Source organism: Falco peregrinus, chromosome 5 (genome assembly GCF_023634155.1).
Source record: "Falco peregrinus isolate bFalPer1 chromosome 5, bFalPer1.pri, whole genome shotgun sequence".
Classification (NCBI taxonomy): domain Eukaryota; kingdom Metazoa; phylum Chordata; class Aves; order Falconiformes; family Falconidae; genus Falco; species Falco peregrinus.
Window position 1 is genome coordinate 82,573,399 of NC_073725.1, and position 21,931 is coordinate 82,595,329.

At 36.7% G+C, this 21,931-nt stretch overlaps 1 protein-coding gene across 4 annotated transcripts in view; it reads left to right on the top strand.

Annotated features, from left to right (window-relative positions):
- The window catches only part of TRRAP (transformation/transcription domain associated protein), a 96,896-nt gene that overhangs the window by 52,553 nt on the left and 22,412 nt on the right, over positions 1-21,931 (top strand). For 2 of the 4 annotated variants that reach the window (XM_055804322.1, XM_055804323.1), the window contains exons 48-62: positions 224-345; positions 1,148-1,361; positions 2,371-2,550; positions 2,900-3,046; positions 3,742-3,861; positions 4,161-4,448; positions 5,816-5,953; positions 6,343-6,455; positions 6,971-7,106; positions 12,939-13,130; positions 15,524-15,752; positions 15,986-16,251; positions 17,001-17,101; positions 19,752-19,953; positions 21,094-21,258. In XM_055804322.1, coding sequence (XP_055660297.1) covers positions 224-345; positions 1,148-1,361; positions 2,371-2,550; positions 2,900-3,046; positions 3,742-3,861; positions 4,161-4,448; positions 5,816-5,953; positions 6,343-6,455; positions 6,971-7,106; positions 12,939-13,130; positions 15,524-15,752; positions 15,986-16,251; positions 17,001-17,101; positions 19,752-19,953; positions 21,094-21,258 — 2,613 coding nt within the window. The remainder of the gene's footprint in view (positions 1-223; positions 346-1,147; positions 1,362-2,370; positions 2,551-2,899; positions 3,047-3,741; positions 3,862-4,160; positions 4,449-5,815; positions 5,954-6,342; positions 6,456-6,970; positions 7,107-12,938; positions 13,131-15,523; positions 15,753-15,985; positions 16,252-17,000; positions 17,102-19,751; positions 19,954-21,093; positions 21,259-21,931) is intronic. The other 2 variants (XM_055804325.1, XM_055804326.1) reach the window with 1 other exon arrangement.

Below are 21,931 nucleotides of genomic sequence, written 5' to 3' on the forward strand. Positions count from 1 at the left end.
ACTTAAACCTGGTTTTAGTCATGATTTTAAAATTCTCTAGCATATATTAGAAGGATAAATGCTTGAGTTATTTAAGAACTATGACCTTCTACCAAGCTATTCTTCAGTACTTCAGAAGTGAAAGAGGGATATAAAGGATGGCTGAGGTGTACTTTGAATGTGCCAGTTCTCTGCACATTTTAAGATGAATTGACAAAATTAATCACGTCTTCTTTTAACACAGACACCTACTCTCCGGGAGAAGTCCATTTTACTAGTGAAAATGATGACTTACATTGAAAAGCGTTTTCCAGAAGACCTTGAATTAAATGCCCAGTTCTTAGACCTTGTTAACTATGTCTATAGGTAATTATAGCAATTAATCATTTATTGCAGTGTACTGGTTCATAGTTTTTACCATATATGACCTTTATGACGTATCATCAGTCTTTTTTGGTCTGAATTAAGTGATGTCTTCCCCTCCCAGGGAAAAAAAAAAAAAAGCAAAATCAGTTCATTTCGGTGAGACCACAGTATGCATTACGGAAGACAGTTTGAAAATAGAAGTTCATTAGAAAGGATTTTCTTTTTGGATCCACTAAAATATATTTACTGCCCCAACCTCTTCCTTTCCCGAGATACTGGGGCATCCTTGTAGCCGATTGTATTCTAAACGCTGTGGTAACAGCTGAAATCTGTCTTTTCACATTCATAGGGTATAAATAATTCTTCTTTTCTTGGAAATTTGTTGTAAGTTATACTTTCAAAAGAGTTACTTTGCTAGCTGTTAGGTTTTGTAACATGATGAAATAACTCAAATAATTACCTTATCAACAACAAATGCCAGGCATTTAATTTTGTGCTGACGATTCGCAGTATTTTGAGTTACTGTTTGCTGCTGTTCTGTTTGCTGGTTAACTGTGGAAAGCCCTGGTGTGGACATGGTAGTCAGAATATCATTTGTCATTTCAAACAGAATACAGATATGGCTGAAAGTGCTTCACAATTATGATAAGATTTTATCCTGAAAGAGTTTTTATGATATATTTGTGTCATATCTTGTGGGCTTCTACAGAATATCACCTCTTTTGATTTTTTGATGTTATATACAAACCCTAGAAGTCTTCTCTCACTAATGTCTCTGTCATTTAATCTTTGTTCATTTTAGGGATGAGAATCTTTCTGGTAGTGAACTTACTGCTAAACTTGAGCCAGCATTTCTTTCGGGTTTGCGTTGTGCCCAGCCACTCATACGAGCCAAATTTTTTGAGGTCTTTGACAACTCTATGAAACGTCGTGTTTATGAGCGCCTACTTTATGTGACCTGTTCTCAAAACTGGGAAGCAATGGGAAATCACTTTTGGATAAAACAGTGTATCGAGGTGAGGAAATTATTTGTATCAGAAATACAATTATAATTAAAGAATTATGTTTTATTCCCCATTTTGCTTGGCTGGGTGTAAAAGCATTGTGCCGTGTGTGTCTTGAAGTATGTATTATCTGTATCAAAGCTAAAAGTACCAAGTCTGCTGCCTCAGATACTTCCTGTGCTGCTTAAAAATAAATGCAGTGTCTAAATTGTGAAATGCTGATGTTTGGAAGGTGGCTTTAATATTAACCTTTAAAATCTATTTTTCTCTGCAAAAAGCTTAATGACCAGGTTTATACTGCTTAAGAAAACCTATCTCTTATTAATTATAGTAATTATAAAAAAAAAACCACAAGAATTATTACAGTGGATGACTTCAAGAAAACTGTTAAGGCTAGAGCGTCTGCTCTGGCCGTATGACAGTGGTTAGGTGGGATTGCATTGAAATGAAATTGCATTTTTGGCTGGCTTATTTAAAACAAGATGGGATCACCCCCACCCCACATTTCTTAACAATCTGCATATTAAAACATGACTTCAGAGTGACTGTGAGGATAACTTTGTACTCTTAAAAGTATTAGAACTCCTTCCGGAGAGATAAACCCCAGCATTGTTGGTTTCGGATTTCCCTGAGCCCCACAACATTCACTCTGGGAGGACTTTCATTGTAACGGTGAGAGTTTGTATACATTAGCAGACTGGGGACACTAAATAGACATGTTAAAAAGTACCAAATACAGAATTTAGGCGTAGAAGATTCCTATTTCTTCAGCATTTTCAGGAGAGATTTGAAAACGAATCTTGAAAGTATAGTCATGAACTTGAAAATGGTGACAAAATGCAATCAGATTAAGATGAAAAAATATTAGTGTATTTATTGAATGACGGTGATAAATAGGCCTTAGATGTATTATTGCAAATTTTATCTTACTGATAAATATTAAACAATAGTGATGTTTTCCTTGGAATACTGCAGCTAACTGTGTATTTAGAAACTCCCCTTGCTTTTTCTCCTTGTTTAGCTCCTGTTGGCAGTGTGTGAGAGGAATACAACGATTGGGACAAGCTGTCAGGGTGCTATGCTGCCCTCTATTACCAACGTTATCAACCTTGCTGACAGTCACGATAGAGCGGCATTCGCTATGGTAACCCATGTCAAACAAGAGCCTCGTGAAAGGGAAAACAGTGAATCCAAAGAGGAGGTAACTTCCAGAAAGTACAGTAGAAAAATCTTTGCTGGTGTATAGCTTTTCCTAGTTTCTCATGTAGTAAGTTTGGAGAATATGTGTCCAAGGTGAGGTGCACAGATTGTTCAGTGTATCCTTGTTTAATACATTGTATTTTAACCAAGCATGGGTTTCTCAGAACTTGCATCATTCATTTAGCCTTTTCTTTCCTATAGCACTCTAGTAATATCTGAACCTGAAGAACTAACAGAAATAGTGAGACCTGAAATAAGTTGAGTGGAAGGTTATCTTGTATTTGTATGGAAAAAAAGCAAAAGTGTGTAGAAAATTATCTGCAATCTTTGATTTGTTTACTTCTGTATAGGATGTTGAAATAGACATTGAATTGGCTCCAGGAGATCAGACCAGTACACCTAAAACTAAGGAACTTTCTGAGAAGGACATCGGCAACCAGCTGCACATGTTGACCAACCGGCATGACAAATTTCTTGACTCTCTTCGAGAAGTGAAGGTTGGTATGGGTGGTTGGTTTCTTGACAAAACACTTTAATACTGAAATCTTCAAACTGATCTGACATCCCTCCCCCCCCCCCTTTTTTTTTTAATCTCACACTTTTTTTTAGCTGATTTTTTTAATGTAGATATCTCTTATAATCTGATGTAATTTCTTATTTGCATAGGGTAAAAATTTCTTAAGCCTTCACTTAATTGCTAGTTGTTACTGTATCCCTTTCCTACCAAACTTCAATTTCATCCTACTCCACCTGTAAATGTATTTTAACTGTTCAGTTAAGAAAATAGTGATGGCAGAGACAGGGCAGAGATCAAAAATGTGTATCAGCATCTTGCATTGAAATCATTTCTGAGAAAATAATTTTAGCTGAAAGCTATGTGAAATAATTCTCACAATAGTAACAGCTCTGTCCAATGAAATTGATCATACCTATTACTGAAGTAATAAACTTCTTTCCTATTTTTTAAATTTTAAATGGTTACAGTAATGCATCAGAGTCTTGATCAACATGAAAATAGGATTAAGCTCTTGTTACAGTAGTCTGTATTGCTAGAGGAAACAACTTTTTGACATGTTGGTTGGAAAAGGCATTTGCATTACTGCTTAAACAGCTGTCTAACTCTGAACTGTTTTTCCATAGTACTGAATTGTATTTTTGCCATTTATATACATCTCTTTCTTTTTGTTTCTAGACTGGAGCATTGCTGAGTGCCTTTGTTCAGTTATGTCATATTTCTACACCATTAGCAGAGAAGACTTGGATACAGCTTTTTTCACGACTTTGGAAAATCTTGTCTGACAGGCAGCAACATGTGAGAATCTCTCTCTTCTCACTTAAAAAATCCCCTTTGTAACTGACTGTTGTCCCAGGAAAATGTATTTGTGTCATAAATGACTTGTTCACTTGCTTTGAGGAGTTTGCCGTTCTTTGTGACTAGTGAATGCTGTATACCTCAATACATCTTTTTTAAAAAAATAGAGCCCTTGAGTGTACGAAGAGAAATACTGTTATCAAATGAATGTTCCATGTATTAACAAGATTTTAAATCTAAATTAGAGAATTGAAGAATCTGATTGAACAGATAACTATTACTATGTTTTTTTCTTCTAGGCTCTAGCAGGTGAAATAAGTCCTTTCTTGTGCAGCGGTAGCCATCAAGTACAGAGAGATTGCCAGCCGAGTGCCCTGAATTGCTTTGTGGAAGCCATGTCACAGTGTGTTCCTCCCATTCCCATCAGACCTTGTGTCCTGAAATACTTGGGTAAAACTCATAACCTCTGGTTTCGTTCTACGCTGATGCTGGAACATCAAGCCTTTGAAAAAGGACTGAGTCTACAAATTAAGCCTAAACAGACAACAGAATTTTACGAGCAGGAAAGCATAACTCCTCCTCAACAGGTAGTGTTAGAGTAATTGAAATACCTTGTGAAATGAGAAGAGAAAAAAACAGTGATAGTGTAGTGCGGTGGTACCATAGTCATATTTTTCCATTTAGGTTGGAAAAGACCTTTTAAGGTCACTGAGTCCAGCCATAAACCTAATGCTGCCAAGTCCACTACTAAACCATGTCCCAAAGTGCCATATCTACCTGTCTGTTAAATACCTCCAGGGATGATGGCTTCACCACTTCCCTGGGCAGCCTGTTCCAGTTCTTGACAGCCCTTTCGGTGAAGACATTTTTCCTAATACCCAGTCAGTCTCCCCTGGTGCAGCCTGAGGCCGTTTGCTCTTGCCCTGTCGCTTGTTCCCTGGGCGCAGAGACCGACCCCCCCTGCCCACAGCCCCTGTCAGGCAGCTGGAGGGAGCGATCAGGTCCCCCCCGAGCCCCCTGCTCTCCAGGCTGACCCCCCCCCAGCTCCCCCAGCCGCTCCCCACAGGGCTTGTGCCCCAGCCCCTTCCCCAGCCCCTGCCCGGCTCTGGACACGCTCCAGCCCCTCCACGTCCCCCTGGCAGTGAGGGGCCACAGCTGCCCATAGTATATGAGGTGCCCCCTGATCAGTGCCAAGTACAGGGGGACAAGCACTTCTAAATCTTTGTATTTAGAAGCTTATTAGTGTTGGTTTTCTCTTAATTCAGTCAAGAAATTCCTGTCCTTGTGTGTTTGCGCATACAGACACTTGCAACATTGACTGCTTTGTGTCTTACCTACTTCTCATGCTTTTCTTTCATCTGTCACTGATATTTTCGTATTTCTCTCTTGATCCCTCTTTTCCTTTTGTTTTTGACACTAACTCATTTTCTGCAGCACCATAGAACTACATGAAACCATTTCTGCCCCTAATTTTAAATCTTGAGTAGAACTCTGTGTTGTCTGTCTCCCTTAGTTTCCATAATCAAGTTGGTTATTATATGGCCTTAAAGAATTATTAAAGGTAAACAAAATTGAGTTATGTGTAAATAGGTGCTGTTGTGTTTAGTGGTCTGTCAGGTATTTATGATCTACTTAAGCATGTTTCTGATCAGCTGAGGAAGCTGAATATTAGATTCCTTTTACATTAAAAACTTAGTTGTTGGTTGTTTTTGGTTTCTATGGTTTGATCTATTGGGGAAGACAAGCAAGAATCAATGTACAAGCCACAGGTAGTTTTTTTTGTCATGTAATGCAGTGTTGTCCTCAGTACTTGGTTGCTGCTAATTGCTTGCCTTCTGGAGTTTTTTCCATGTCTTTCTCAATTTGCCTCAGTGTAGAACATGTGGTTTTGCTATCTACTATGCTTTATAAGGACAGCTTGGCTGTGGAGAAGTAAGTGTGCTTAACATTCTAGGAAATACTGGATTCCCTTGCTGAGCTCTACTCTTTGTTACAAGAAGAGGATATGTGGGCTGGACTGTGGCAGAAGCGCTGTAAATTCCCAGAGACAGCAACAGCTATTGCCTATGAACAACATGGCTTTTTTGAACAGGTACGCTCTTGACATTAGAAACAATTTGAGTAGTTCTACTGTCAGAATAAATATTATGGTCAGAAAAAAATTTCTGAATATTAATAAACAACTTCAGTATTCTAAAATAGAAAGCACTGTAGCTTTTCTGCTGGCTAAAGTAGTAGTTTAAAGGCCGTGTAATAACTAGATAAGCTGAGATTTTTGAACACATCTGTCGTTTTTTCCATCACATTTGTAAAGCTGCAAAATAGTGACTATATTCAGGAATGAATTAACACACTACACTTTTTTTTTTTAAACTTAGACTTTATAAAAGTTTTCTTATAACTTTTTTTTTTTGTAGAGGAAGTGTTGAGTTAATGTGTATATAGCAGGTGGAAGAATAAAATGGTTTAAATTTTATTTAGGCACAAGAAACTTACGAAAAAGCAATGGAAAAGGCTAAAAAAGAGCACGAACGGAACAATGCTTCTCCTTCGATCTTTCCTGAATATCAGCTCTGGGAAGACCATTGGATTCGGTAAGACTTTAAAGCTGGTGTAGAACAACTATTTTTACCCTGCAGTTGAAGTAAAATACCCTGCTGTTTAAAACATTAGTTACGAGAATAAACCTAGCTGAGGACTTAGCTCAGATACAGGGGAAACTTAAGGGAATAAAAAAAAGCTGGTTTTTACTCCCTTAACAGAACCTCAGAAGTGATATGCCTGAAGTGTTGTAAAAGTGTAATTTGATATTGGTGGAAACAGACTGGAGCTAAAATTTGTTTTTCTTATTTAAAATGGTTGTTCTGGGAGACACAAAATGCAGCTCTTCCCTGTTCACAGATTTCTGTATTATAACTGGTAATAAAAAATAAAAAAATAATAATAAAAAAAAATCTTCCCATCTGGAGAAGACTTCTACAGTGCTTGCAGAGCTGTTCATAGACAAACAACTATGCAGATAATATTCTGATACACAACATTTATAGTCACTTTTGTTCAATTTTTATTTTTTTGTTAACCAAATTGACAATGCTTTTGATTTTCGTAGTTGCTCTAAAGAATTGAACCAGTGGGAACCTTTGACAGAATATGGCCAGTCCAAAGGTCATATAAATCCTTACCTAGTACTGGAATGTGCATGGAGGGTCTCAAACTGGACTGCTATGAAGGAGGCTCTGGTGCAGGTGAGCGAGGGCTTTCTATGCTAATGTTTAGTTTCTTTCTTCATTTTACTGATTACATTGCTAACAAGTCAGCATTTCGGTTCATTTCACAGACACAGTGAACTGCTCTTTGGAAGTTATCTTTGATGTCCCAGCGCACAGCTGGGTGTTTTGGCAACTGAACCATGTAATTTCAACAGACAAACTTGATTCTCTTTTTCTATCCGTTTATAAAGCTGTACTATGTAAAAAAATTTAGCCAGGGCAGGTGAAGGACAATGTGCATTGTAATGAGTAGCTAAAAAGTGACAAATGCTTGTCACAGAAGTGTGTGCCAGCAGGGATATGTGGAGAAACTTAAAATGGGACCCTTGCAAGTATAATGTGTAATTTAAAATAGTACATTATTGGGGAGGGACATTTTTTTTTGTATTTTACACCTTTACAGGAATAAATGTCCCTTTTGTGAAAGGGAATGAAGTATGAAAACACATCTATTATCATACCCCTGTCTGTGGGCAACATAACTGTGCTTCCAGGTGTAAAAGGGCAAAAGGCCATCATTACCTGTGGGGTGGATGTGTGTTTTAGCACCTGAAAGGCAAAGCCAAAGCGTTCTGAACTGCTCCTGCCCAAACCTAAAACTGCTAAACACAATTTATTCTGTTCATCTCCACTGCACATGAAGGGGGATTAAGACCTGTATGAAAATGTGAGGGTCGGGGACTGATTAGCTGAATTACGTTACATACCTTGGTATATTTGAGGAATATTTGTAAGGCTGTGTTTCAGCATCCTTGTTAAAAAGATCCCTGAAAAAGTAACATATTAAATCTCAGTTTCAGTATTAATTGGTTGGCGAGGCTGGTGTACGCTGCAGATTATAGCAGTAGTTACTGTTCAAATGAAGAAAGAGACAAATTTGTGGTTGGTTGTGTGGTGGGAAATGTATTGGGATTACTTGGCGCATGCTGGTTTTCATGTTTCTTGGATTTTAGAGCCCTGCTTAGCAGAGGTGTAATAGGTTTGTTTTTCTTTCCGTAGCAATGTTTGTCTGTACTGTCTGTCCAGGGATTGCTTCCTGTATCTGTCATCTTTTGCTTTCTTTTTAAGTACTCAAATACTTTATTACTGCAAATTTACTGCTAGATTCCTAACTTGATTCTCACTTTGAGTCTACTTTAGTTCCATTTAAAATGAGGTTCATTTGATTTTGCAATGTATCCGTTACATATAATTTTAAAATATCTTGGGAACACTAGAGGTTGGAGCCAGTATGGTCAAGACTGGAAACTGGAGATCTAACAAGAAATGAGGGACAGGAAGACCAGGTAATGAACCTCAGGCAATGAGCCTGGGATTAGGAAGCAATGAGAAGAGTATGAGGTGAGGATGAAGAAGGCTGGAGGAGTACAAATTTGACGAGGAGTGGCAGGGATAACTGGGTAAATAGACAGAAGCAAGAAGTTGAAGGAAGTGATTTCCTTCAAGAAAGTGTAAAAGGACGTGGTAAAACCAGCGAAGAGGAGGGAGGCATTGAATTAGATGTTGCAGGGTGCGTTAGTGGGACTGGCTGTGCAGGAGACAGGGTTTGAGTTGATGGATAGGGAGGCAGATAGGGACCTGATTTGAACAAGTCACTGAATTTTTCAAATCACTGATTACAGAAAGGGATGGGTTACTTCTGGGGGAAAGGTACTTCGATTCTACAACTGGGTTTATAAAGTAAATAGAATCATAATGCATAAGCACAAGGGCATACCTAGTTTTTAGACGATTGACTTTCAAATGTGTTCCCAAAACAATTTTTGTGTGTATAACCTTTATACTAGAAAGCATACAAGTAAAAATGGTGAGACCAATTATGAGCAAGAGTAGGCTTTTGTGAAGTGACACTGTTTAAATCTACAGTCTTTACCAAAAAAAAAAAAAAAAAGGCTGAAAAGTATTTTTATCTTTTCTCAAATTGTGACAGTTTGTGATAAGTTTTTGTGCTAGAAGTAAATATAACTATTGTAAAGACTACTATATATATACGTTTATGACAGAATGCTGAGGCTTCCAGATGGCACAGCTAGTAGGAGTTGTTCCCTCTAAGTTCCTTATTTGATCCTCCGTGGAATCAGAAAACTTGAGTTTGGAATTTTCTGATGTTCCAAGGTTTCCTCAGAAGCACCGATGATTATACTTTAATAGTTTAACACAAAGTTTACAGAACCATAAAACGGCTTGAGTTGGAAGGGACTTCTGGAGGTCATCTGGTCCAGTGCTCTGTCCAGAGGAGGGCCCCAGTACATCAGGTTGTCTTGCCTAGCAAGAGTTTTAGGATCTCTTAAGAACTGAGATGCCACAGCCTTTCTGGACGTATTCTTCATCTGAAGTAGCATCGGTGTGCCTTATATGTTGTTTTAGAAAACAGCGCAGTACTTGGCTTCTTTTGTTAGAAACTAAGGAACTTGCATATGGCAAGTGAGGTAGTCACCATCTTCGTTTGGTCGTGGATAATATGTATTGTTTGTTCTTTCCTGCTGTTGACCTTCCTGATTCATTATGGAGTTCGTTATTGTGTCCTGCTTGTAATTCATTTTTCTGAACAGCATGGACTTGTAAAACATTTAACTTTCCCTTTGTCCTTTCCTGGGTTTCACTCATGAGACTGTGTATTCTGTGTTGTGTGCTTGATGAATGAATACTCTAAAGTTTTGGCTGTTACAGAACAGCTTGAAGGTGGGGGGCACACTACATAGAGAAAATAACACTTTGAAAGATTTGAATCTGGAAGATCTATTTTCTTTTGGAATATAATTTATTTTTGTGTGTGTGTGGATAAAGTTAAAATGGCTAAGGGAAACATGCTGTAAATGAATCCTCATTTTCTGAGAAGATGCAACAGAGAGAGAATACATAGGCAGATACTTCTATCTGAGCAAATTTTGATGAAATCTTACACATGCAAAAAGCTGATCATATTTAGGTAACTTGCTCCTTGTCTTCTCTTAGGCATCTTCTCCCCAACTGTTTTAAGAACCATCCCATGTGAATAAACTGGTATTGTTCTTGAGGTTATTATAAAATGTTAGGCCATCTCATGCTTCTTGGGGCAAATGACAGATTTGTGCATTGGAGTCACCCGTAGATTTGTCTGGGGCTTCCCCCCCCCCCCCCCCCAACTTCATATGCAATATCACTGTTCTGTAGTGTGTTTTTTTCTTTTTTTTTTTTTTTTTTTAATTTTAAGGGAATATACCCTCTTTTCATGGTGCGTAGGGTTGTTCACCTGTGATTACATCTGGTTTGTTTCTACATTAAGTAGAACTGCAGTTCGGAAGGTGAGGATACCACATTAAATCACAAGCAAAGGGGAACTTGCTGATCTTCATTGCACTGTTGCTACATAGTGTGACATTACTGGAATGACTCTGGTAAAGATGCCAGAGTTTGGAATAAGAGGGTGAATTGCATATTAAAAATACAATCTTACTGACAAAGTTCTCAAGCAGAGTCATGGGCAGTGTTTTTTTGTATTGCAAAGAGCCAGAAGAATTAGTTCCTCACTTAATTAGTGTTTATTGTTTCATCAGTACTGTCTTTTGAACCAATACCTACCAATTAATAATATTACATGTCAAATTGACAGCTGACTGTTGAGTTTCATAGTATTTGCAAGAGATGAAGCATAATTATGAAAAAGGCTGCGCATCCTTTAATTCCAATATCTTTCAGGATTAAGTTCTTGTATACAAAATATCCTAACAGCATGCTTCTTGTGACAATTTAGTCTCACATGATAAATATGCAGAGTTGTGTGTGTCTCTTACTTTCTCCAAAATCAGACTGAATATTACATTTTTAAAATGTAGTATGTTTACTCTTCTGTAATGCTTTCTTTTGTCAGAAGGGAAAATAGGTAGATACAATCAGTATGTTTTACTTTAAAGGCTGAACCATGTAAACAGTAAAAGTTGTTTGATTAATTAAAGGTAGTGTTGTCTTTTGATGGAACCTAGATTAAGGGTGTCCAACCATTGCAACGTTTGAATTGGATGTAGTACTAATGGTTCAAATTAAATAGGTGTCTCTAAAGATGGATTTTATTATTTATCAGCCCATGTGAAGCCAAATCTGTAAGCAGCAAGCTGCATATGCTACAAAAAATGTTATATTTACATTTTAATTAACTTCCTTTGTCCTTAAACAATTAGTATTTTTGTCCTATTTAAGTGTGCAACTTCCGTGGCTAATTATAGAAATAGTATTATTTGAGAAACCTTTAAAGCCTAAAATAAGAACTGTGTTGTACAGTACATTATAAACCGTGAGTTTGAACAGAATGAAATACTGAACAGAAATTGTGTCTGACAGGTTCTGGTTTTGGAGATTTGCAAGTTGAGTAGAAGTGACAACCCCGAGTAACTGCTCATGTGCTTCAGCTGAAGTTATATTAAATGAGATATTTTCAGTGATGAGACATTTACTAAATGACTAAGGAGAAGATGCTGCTGAAATCATAAATGGAGCTTTTGTGGCTCTACTCAGATTCTTGTAAAAGTTTCAGGACATGTTTGCATAAATATTAGGATGTGGAAGAATAATTGAGTCTATGCTGCTATAGTTGCTATTCTGGTTTTATTGATATCCTTTAATGTGGCTGTTTTTTATCAAGTTCCATGGTTGATTCACAAGAGAGGTCAGAAGGATGGCAAACATGTATCTGTGTTCTTAAATCTTTGTGAAACATTTTTAATAATCTATCTATTAAAGTCGAGCTATTAAAACAGCAAGTGGCCTTTGATAGGACCCAAGACTCATTTCCGTTTGCTCACATTGCCATTGTGTTTAATGATCCAGTAGATAATGTAATAAAGAAAGAGATTATTTTCACTGTGTAAGTGTAAGATTGCTACCTGGCAGTTTCTCTTTGCTGGCTCAGGCATAAAAATCAGTTGAGGATAACAGAAATAACAGTTGTAATGGTTAAGATAGAGTATATCAACACGAAGATAATGCAGAGGGATTTCTGTGTTGCATATCAAACCATAAAGGGTTTGATGTAAAGCGGAAGAAAAAGAAGGGAAAATGTTCTAGATTTAAGACCTGCAGTGTCAGCTAGGGAGCATTGGCTAAGTGCAAGTTTACTGTAAAATACTCACAGAATTTAGTTGCTAGACCATTAAAGTACTTTACTGTTTTTAGTTGCCACGTTTCTGTTGTTCCAGGATTTTAAGAAAAATTTTAAATTACTTTAGCACTACAACCTGACTTTGTACCTGCACTGAGAAATGACTTAAAAAATTATTAACTGTTTATTTTCATGAACTTAGTAATGTCCTAGAGCAGGCAGGTAGGAAGTATAATACTGGCATAATGTGCTGACATATGGGGGCGTGGGATCATGTGAAGTGAGAAGTTGACATTACTTGTTCTGGAGCGCCTGAAGCATTTCGGAGGTAGTATGCGTTATCTGCTGAGAAGCATCTTTTTTTCTTTATACAGGGTGAATTGGTTTGCAGTGAGCTTCATGCTCCTGTTGCAAGACTGCTTTCAGCTTGCTCAGCTGTCTGAACACTACAGTTGTCAGTGTAAAAATACCCTAACAGCAGGTTGTATGCAGGCATTTCTACTCTTGTGCTGAATTTGCAATTTATGTGCTAGCCTGCCCTTGCCAATAACTTTGAGAGCTCAGACTCCTCTAATGACAAGATTTGTAGTAGTTTAGTCTGGTATTTTTAGAAAATGAGTGAACTTTAATAAAAATAAAATTGAGTGTTTGCTTTTATATTATAAAATAATTTTTAAAAGTCTGCGTTGGAGTATGAATGATCTTTACTAGACTCTTTTCCATTTCATTACCAGGTGGAGTTGAGCTGTCCAAAGGAGATGGCATGGAAAGTGAATATGTACAGAGGATACTTAGCAATCTGCCACCCTGAAGAGCAACAGCTTAACTTCATCGAGCGGCTGGTAGAGATGGCGAGTAGTTTAGCTATTCGAGAATGGCGAAGGCTTCCTCACGTAGTCTCACATGTTCATACTCCCCTCCTGCAGGTAAGAATGAGAAGGTTTTTATTGCCAGTTGTTTTTCAGTGGCAGGCTTCAGAACTTTCAGTAACTGTAAAATATTTAACTGTGTAGTGCTGATAGGTTTTTCATAGTGATATTTTTTTGTTAAAAGTTGCAGAATGTGCATTTCAATTTGGATTCCTTTTAAAGTTTTTGTAGTTTACTTGAGACTGTTCTGTTTGTAGCATGCAGAGGTAGCTATTGAAAAATTGATCAGATGCTCATCTTTTTTTGTGGGCTAATACATAATGCACTGCAGTACTTGGAGATCTTGAACATTCATTGGGTTTTGAAGTGAGATCCATTTTGGGTGGGTATATTATTGCATTCTGTTATTTGCAAAAGTTTAGCTCTTGTTACTGTTGAGGGAACCTTTCATGCCCAGAGGGGAAATTCTGGAAAATCTCAGTGCAACACAATCTGGAATTTCCTAACAGGGATGCATGCGCTTCTTGATGGGCTGTTGCTTAGAGAATGGTGAATGAGCCTTACCTGTAGAAATGCAGAGGACCTTGCGTTCTGAGTCTGTCTGTTTGAGCTGATAGAATACCACTAGAACACTTCTTGATGAAATTTAATTCTTTACTGCTAAGTCTTCACTGATACTTCAAGTTTTTCCTCCCCTAAGAATGGCAGTATCTGCAGCTTGAAAGGATTAGTCTTGCTAAATAAAGTATTTAAGTGCTTCCAGATATCAATTAAAACAAGCTTTTAGAATAATCTAATATGTATATATCCCTCATGAAGAAATGATAGATTAGTCAATGACTGACAGAAGTACAAATGTATGCAGTTACATGCATTTGCACTGCAGTAATTACTTTTTTTTTTAATATCAGATAGTATGTGATTAAATACCTGTGAGAAAATTAAATTTACGTGATGAATGAGTGTAGGATGAAGGTTAAGCTATTGTGAGAGCTGATACTGAGATGATGGTAGGAAAATACTACTTTGCTTAATTTATTTTGTTTCAAGAGATTTCACTCTAAATTTGGACTGCTGCTTTTTTTTTTTCTCTCCTTCCAAATAATTATCTTATTTGCTTGATTAACAATGAATACAACTGTTATCTGCCAAGTGGTAGATTAGAGAATACTACATTGGTTTTACTGTACTACAGGTAATTAAATTCCATTAAAGTTTGTGGGCCTTTCCTTCAGGTTGTTGAAGTTTTAACAAAATGTCTCCTGCCTTTAAGTAGGTTTGAGACTACTGCCATCTTCTATTTGTTCCTCTCATTAATTTGAGGATAGTAGATACCAGTGAGAAACCATTCTAAACTTATTTCTGAAAGCTAAGGTGTATGTGGAGTAGCTTAAAGTAACACCTTCAGAATCATGTAGATGGTATTTCTGTACATGCAAGCTTCTATCAAGAAGTCAGATCTTGACCAGTTCTGCTGAAAGTTTTGAAGTCAGTATTTTTACTTGATCCTTGTATTTAGCATGCATGTTTCCTTGCGCTTTTCTGTGATTAGGGTTGATGTAGTAAGGTCAAACCTGTATGCTAGAATTTAATTCTAACCTGTGGTTTTATTTAAGTGCGTGTGGGGAAGAGGATGGGGATGAAGGGAAAGTGTACATTCCAGTAAATTCTTTCCTCTGCTGTGTTGTGTTTGTTTTGTTTTGTGGGTTTGGTGTTTTGGTTTGGTTTTGTGTGTTGTTGTTTTTTTTTTTAAGAAAAAACTGCCTCTTCAAAGGAAGACACTACCATTTGAGGGGCAATTTGTGAAAGTATTTGCAGTTCAAAATAAAAGGATGGATGAGGGAATTTTTGTCTTAATATAATGAATGAAAGACACATCATAGTTACCCAAAATTAAACTTAACAAGCAAACCCATAGTATCATAGGAAGAAAATATTAAGTATAGATCAGTAATGTCTTTTTACAACCCAGTAATGTTAGGGCACTTAGGTTTTATTAGCATTAGGCATGCATGAAATAAACTGCTTGGTACTTTTACTCCATCCCTGGAGAAGGGGGGAGCCTGAAGGTAGGCAGGGACCTTCTGGAAGCATGTAAGAAAGTACTTTATGGCACCTTTATTATTTTTTTTTTTAATAATTTGCCTATTTATTAGGACTAGTGACCCATTCATATAAATACTGTGCTGGTGATTCAGTGGATGAATTCAACACTTCAGGTCAATGACTGAAGTGTTGAATTAATCTCCTGGACTTTTTGCTATTTTGTTAATGATTGGTTAAAGGTCATTTATGCAGCTAATAGACAGGTCCCTAAAAGAGCATTAACAGTTTCATCTTTATTTGATCATTTAAAGGTGGCATCATTCATTGAGATCTTTTCTAACAATGAAATTGGCCAGCTTGTTTTACTATCCTTTATGGTGTTTATATTGTTTAATGTTTTCTAGGCAGCGCAGCAAATAATTGAACTTCAAGAAGCAGCCCAAATAAATGCAGGATTGCAGCCAACTAATCTGGGGAGGAACAACAGCTTACATGATATGAAGACTGTTGTAAAGACTTGGAGGAACAGGTTACCTATTGTGTCAGATGATTTATCCCACTGGAGCAGCATTTTCATGTGGAGACAACATCATTACCAGGGTAAAACTGCCTGGTCCAGCATGCATTCATCATGTAATTTTCCAGACAACACATTGTTTGAAATAAGTTCTTTTAATGTTTTTTTTTTTTGTTGTTGTTTAAACATACAGGGATGGTTTTGATTTTGACAAATGTTTGTTTTTATTAAATTTCCTTTGAAGTGTTTCATTATCTTAAGTCATCATTTCATATGTATTGCTGTGTAAGATATTGCTGTGTATATAATTTTAATTTATAATGACAAATGTTGCATGTTTTATTTCTAGCCATTGTAACTGCATATGAAAATAGTTCTCAGCATGATCCTAGTTCCAATAACGCTATGTTGGGAGTTCATGCTTCTGCATCGGCCATTATCCAATATGGAAAGATAGCTCGTAAACAAGGGCTGGTCAACGTAGCTCTGGACATCCTGAGTCGCATTCATACAATTCCAACTGTGCCCATTGTGGACTGCTTTCAGAAGATTCGCCAGCAAGTTAAATGTTACCTTCAGCTGGCTGGAGTCATGGGCAAGAATGAATGCATGCAGGTATGGTAACTTTATCTCTGAAGTGGGTGGAACTTGGAGAATTACAAGGGCTATCAGATACATTGATTTAAATAAACTGCCTGTATACAAAGCAGGCTCTAGTTTTCTTGGCCATGTTATACCGTAGATAGAGTGTTGTTTTAAGTAATGCTGTTAGTTAAAAGCAGTCATTGTCCTCTTTGAATGGAGTACTGTGAATACATTAAACGTTAGCTGAATAAAAAATAAAGTGGAAATATGTTTTTTTGAATCTTACAAGATAGGTGAATAGAAGGGATTTTGAATATTAGATTATTTACAATAGGAAGAAACACTATTGTAAGACTAACTGAAGCTCTGAGTCAGTTTTAAGTGTCTGACTCGTGAGTGAGGGATGCTGGCAAACTGAAGTGAAATTGTATGTGTTAAAAGGAAAGGAAAAAATGTGATTGTAGGCAAAACCCACTGACATAAGATTATAAGGTCAGCAAACTGGGACCTTATAATAATGTAACATAACATAACATAAAAAAACAAGACGGAAAAGGTAGCCGATCACCTGATGAACATTGTCTGTAGTATCTGATAGTTTTGCATAGGCTGGCGGAAACTTAAAATTGTTCAGTCCAGATTTTTTAAAATGAAAATTAAATACTATAAATCTGTGTTATTTAAATTTCAAGAGAGTATTTTGGCTATTGTTTTATGATGCTTTCATCTTAAACCTTTCCATTTTAGAAGGCTTTTTCTCACTAAAGCTTTTTTAATAGGGTCTTGAAGTTATTGAATCAACCAATCTGAAGTACTTCACCAAGGAGATGACTGCTGAGTTTTATGCATTGAAGGGAATGTTCTTGGCACAGATTAACAAGTATGTTGGCTGGAAAAGGCAATGGCACACCTCTGAGAAAAATGCAACTGAAGTATTTCAGCACAGTATTTGAGCAGGAAATTCCATATGTTTATACAATTTGTCACAGCTCTGCAAGAAAGTGAAAGTATACATGAGAGTTCCTTTGTAGTTTGAAGATGTAATGGTTGGTCGTATTTCTAAGTATTGTAGGAAAGAACTAGTTAAAACAAACATTGCACCAGTTCTTTTTTGGAAAGTTTTGTATTTCTCCACCACACCACCCCTACTAGTTGTGTGAATACTTAGACAAACTGATGTCTAACTGACATCTTAGTGTAGTTGTCAAAAGGAGATTGCTTTATTTATGCTCTTAATGTAAATACCACGTGTAAAACCAAGGAAGAAAAAGTTTAATCTGTAACCAATTAACCTACCTCTTTGTTTCTCTCATTTCTGTTTGATTGTCATTGTATATGTCCCTTTAATAGCTGCAAGTGGTCAAGGCATAGGAACATGTGTGGTGGCACAGTTCAGAGTGCTTAGGTGAATCTGGAGTGTGATGCAGTATGGAAAGGCAATGCTAGTTTCAGATAATGGAATTTGAAACACTGATGTGGTGTGCATTGGAGACATCTTGCATTGTGGCAGTTAAACACCTAGGTGAAAGCCTTGCTTTCACTCAACTACTTTTGTAATATTTTTGATTTATGCAGACAGGCATCTTGCTGTTTTGAGGAAGATCTCTCTTTAGTTCAATAAACAAGTATCTCAGCAGTCAAATTTTATTTGGTGATGCCAAAAAAAACCCTTTGGATTTCAACAGCGTTTAGTATGCATGGTACTTAATGGCAGTATTGCTACGTGTTACATATGGGTGGAATAATTCCTTTACCACTACGTTGTGGATGCTTACGGAATAAAATCCATCAGGTTTTAAGCTGTACACTGCAACCTCACATAGCAATTTAAGTCAGGAAGTGATGAATATCTTCTTATGTGGATACAAGAGAGAATTTTAAATAGGCTGAATGCAATTACTTCGATGGAAAGTGCAGTGGGATTTTTTTATGGCCATAAGCGACCTTTGTTTCAGTGAAGGTGTAAAGAGAAGGAAGCGTACCTCCCCCCGTCGTCTTTTAATTTTTTAAAATGTATGCAGATAAAGTAATAGGCAGCTAAACTGTCTCTGTTTGTTCTTTTGGGACAGAATGGATAAAGGATTCTGTTTAAAACATGGTTCTGATGTACTTACAGTTTCTTAATCTTACCAAAAACGTACAGGCATTTTTTAGCACTGCAGCTGAGGTCGGGAATTCAGGTCAGCTACAGTTAAGAACAGTGACAGCACTGAACCTGCGAATGTGTGACTACTATCACCTGTGTGTTGACTATATACTGGAAGTTAAAGGTCACCTCTGCTCTGGCATCTCCCTGTGCTGCCCATTTGCTGAGCAAGGTGATAGAAACCATTTTAAAAAAGTCATCTTGGGTGTCAGGAATGATGGATTGTAGAGGAGAAAAGAAAACAGACTGAAAAGTCCCCTTTTTATAAAGGGGAAGTAATGGTACCAAGTCATCTTATCAGGCTGCTGCTGTGGTAGTTCGCTGCAAAACCTGAACCTCTGAAAGCAAGTAATGTTAATGTAACATAAAAACTAGTATATGCTTTGACAGACAAAGTTACTTTCTTTTTCACAGTTTTGCCTTAATAGTTATTTTAATTTATCACTATAATCACTGTAATTCGCCAAGGTAGTGTTTTTATAGAAAAAATACATTACAGTTAATTAAAAAAAAAATAGTCAAACAAGCATTATGTTACTTTTGTATGGCTTATTTCAATGCTGCTTCTATAAGGGAGAAGAGAAGCGGTTTCTATTAATACAGAACCTTGGAATGCTTTAAAAGTGTCTTCATTTCAGTAATGTGAGTTTTCTCATCGTTTATTTTTATGCCTGAAAAGTTACATAGGGTCAAGGGCTGCATATATATTGGATGAATAATGCCAAATCTTGGACTAGAAAACCTTGAGGAAACCTAGAGAAGCCTTCAGAAGTATCAAAGAAATAACCTTTTGGTTATGAAGAACTGTGTGATTAACACATATTCCTTTGCTTTTCCTGTTAAAATAAGCTTTTAAAGCTGTGGGGATGAGGAACTGAATTTTTGCAGATAATGTTGATTGTAAATTCTCTCATGACTTTGGTGGGAGAACAGTTAAATAAAATACAGTCCTCCAAAAGAGCTGATACAACGTCTTCCCAATGTTGTTTTTTCTTACTCCCTTTTTTGCTCAGCAGAGGAACAATTTTTAATGCATTTGCTTTGTCTTTTCTTGTGTTATCATTCACTCTTTTTTTTTTCTCCCGGTATCATTGCTTTGGGTGCTATTGCAGTGCCCTGGAAATTTTTTTTTTTTTTTTTTTTTTTTTTTTTTTCAGGAGATATCCGGAGATCTAAGATAATTGCGTAGTTGTTTCTGTTATGAAGCATGTACTTTCATAGGTGCTGAACTTTAAGGAAAGCTAAGACAAAACAGTCATAAGGGACCTTACTAGAGAACTTGATGTGAAAATGTAATTGAGTACCCTATCAGAAATCTGTCTTACATAGTGTAGTAACTTTTTTGTTAATGTAAAATTCATACTCTTTATTTGTCACAATGCAGGTCTGAAGAAGCAAACAAAGCTTTTTCTGCAGCTGTGCAAATGCATGATGTGCTAGTGAAAGCATGGGCAATGTGGGGCGATTACCTGGAGAATATTTTTGTGAAAGAACGTCAGCTTCACCTGGGTGTGTCTGCTATTACTTGCTACCTTCATGCATGTCGTCATCAGAATGAGAGTAAATCAAGAAAATACTTAGCAAAGGTAAGACCTAGATTTTTTTAGAAAGAATTGGAGCTCCGCCCCTTCGGAAGAGGCTGGGATAATGGTCAGTGTCCACATCTGTGCAGTTAGAGAAATAGCAGGTACTGATGGAAAGCTATAATTTAGGTAGAGAATCTGCATATGGTTGCTGTTGGGTCACTGCACGTAACTCATCTTGGGTTTTTCTACTTCATTGGGATATCTGGGGTTTTCTTTAGGTATGGAACCTTTTTGTGGTATAAAGGGGACGAAACACATCCAGCATTTCTGCTATATAATGGGGTGAAATATCTGCAGAAAGGCATCCTTTGGTCCTTTAAAGTAACATAATTTGATGTGTGTTTATCATTACTATGGATAATTCATAGTAACTTTTACTTAATTATTGCATTTTATTTCAAATATGCCTTTTCTGTAAATTTTTACTGTAACTCAACAAAATTTCAGCCAAAAAAGCGCTTTGTAGTTAGTATTGTGGTTACTATGGACATATTCAATCTCTCCCATGAAAAAAAAAGCTAAAAAATGGCAGCAGACTGTGGAAGACAATCTGTTTCGAACATGAAACAAACACATTTTTTTAGATTAATGGTGGCCTCAGTAGCACTCTGAAGTTTTATTATTCTCCCTGTCTGGTTGAATAACTGTTAGTGATTTTTAGTCAGTGCTTAATATATTTGCATTTAAATTGAGCTGTAGGAAAGGTATCATTAGGGGTGGACAGTTAAAATAATTAAAAACAACCAAAGAAATACTCAGGTTCTGGTGTCAGAGTTAATTTATTTGAACAGCATATTTTACATTCTATAAACACGCCTCATTTTCCACCCCCTTCCCTACCAAATACCCAAAGAATTTGTGGAATGCAGTCATGTTCATTTACTTTTTTCTGCCTTGTTTCATAGCAAGTAGTACACTTATATTTATTTTCTATTTCCTTTAAATATAATTTCTAAGAGAAAAAATGACATTGGCCAGGCATAATGAATGTAAGTTCTTGTGCTTTAACGCTTTAACAACTTTAAGGCTTGCAAGGACTCCACTAAAATGCTAATAAAATACCTGTGTTTTTTGTGCATCATAATGATTGATGTGTCTTGAATTTAAGCGCTGAGATGTCGTCTTGAAATTCTCTTTTAGGTTCTTTGGCTACTGAGTTTTGATGATGATAAGAACACCTTAGCAGATGCAGTAGATAAGTACTGTATCGGTGTCCCACCCATTCAGTGGTTGGCCTGGATTCCACAGCTGTTGACGTGCCTGGTTGGCTCAGAGGGCAAACTCCTTCTGAACCTCATTAGTCAGGTATGGAAGATAATCGCTAATTCTTTATTGTCTGCAATCTTTGTTTTCAAGATGAGAGACAAAGATTTTTTCAAAGCAAATTATGAAAATGCCAAGCTTTAAAAATGCAATTGTTTAAAAAAAAAACCCACCACCAAACAACAAAGGCAGTTTCTCTCTAGAATATTTTAAATTTCAAAGTGAGTGTTACTTAATGAGGTTAAACCCAGTGAAGTTGTATGCCATATGCACATAAGGCGTTATAGCTTTCCCTCTGGAATTGTATTTATTAGACTTTTGTGAACATTATGGAACACATTTAGAAACACAGAGTTAAATGCTTGTAATGCAGGAGTAGGGATAAAGAATTGTTAACTTCAGTGACTAAAGGGCAAACTATTTCATTAATTCTTTGGGTTTTATTAGACAATATTAAAAAACAAGGCTCTGTCACCATCAGAAATGTTTACTGGGGCTTTGTAAGTTTTCACTTGAAGTTTAGCATGACAAACAGACAAATAAGGATAAGGTTTAAGGAGTTAGATGAAGAAACTGAACTTACTTCCTGGATATGTACCTCTGAACTGACAGATACACATTTTGATTAGTCTTGCTTTGGAATTTTGAGAATTTACTGTCTTTGCTGTCTGTTTTTAAGCAGAATCAAAGAATAGAATGTATACGTGTATGTCAG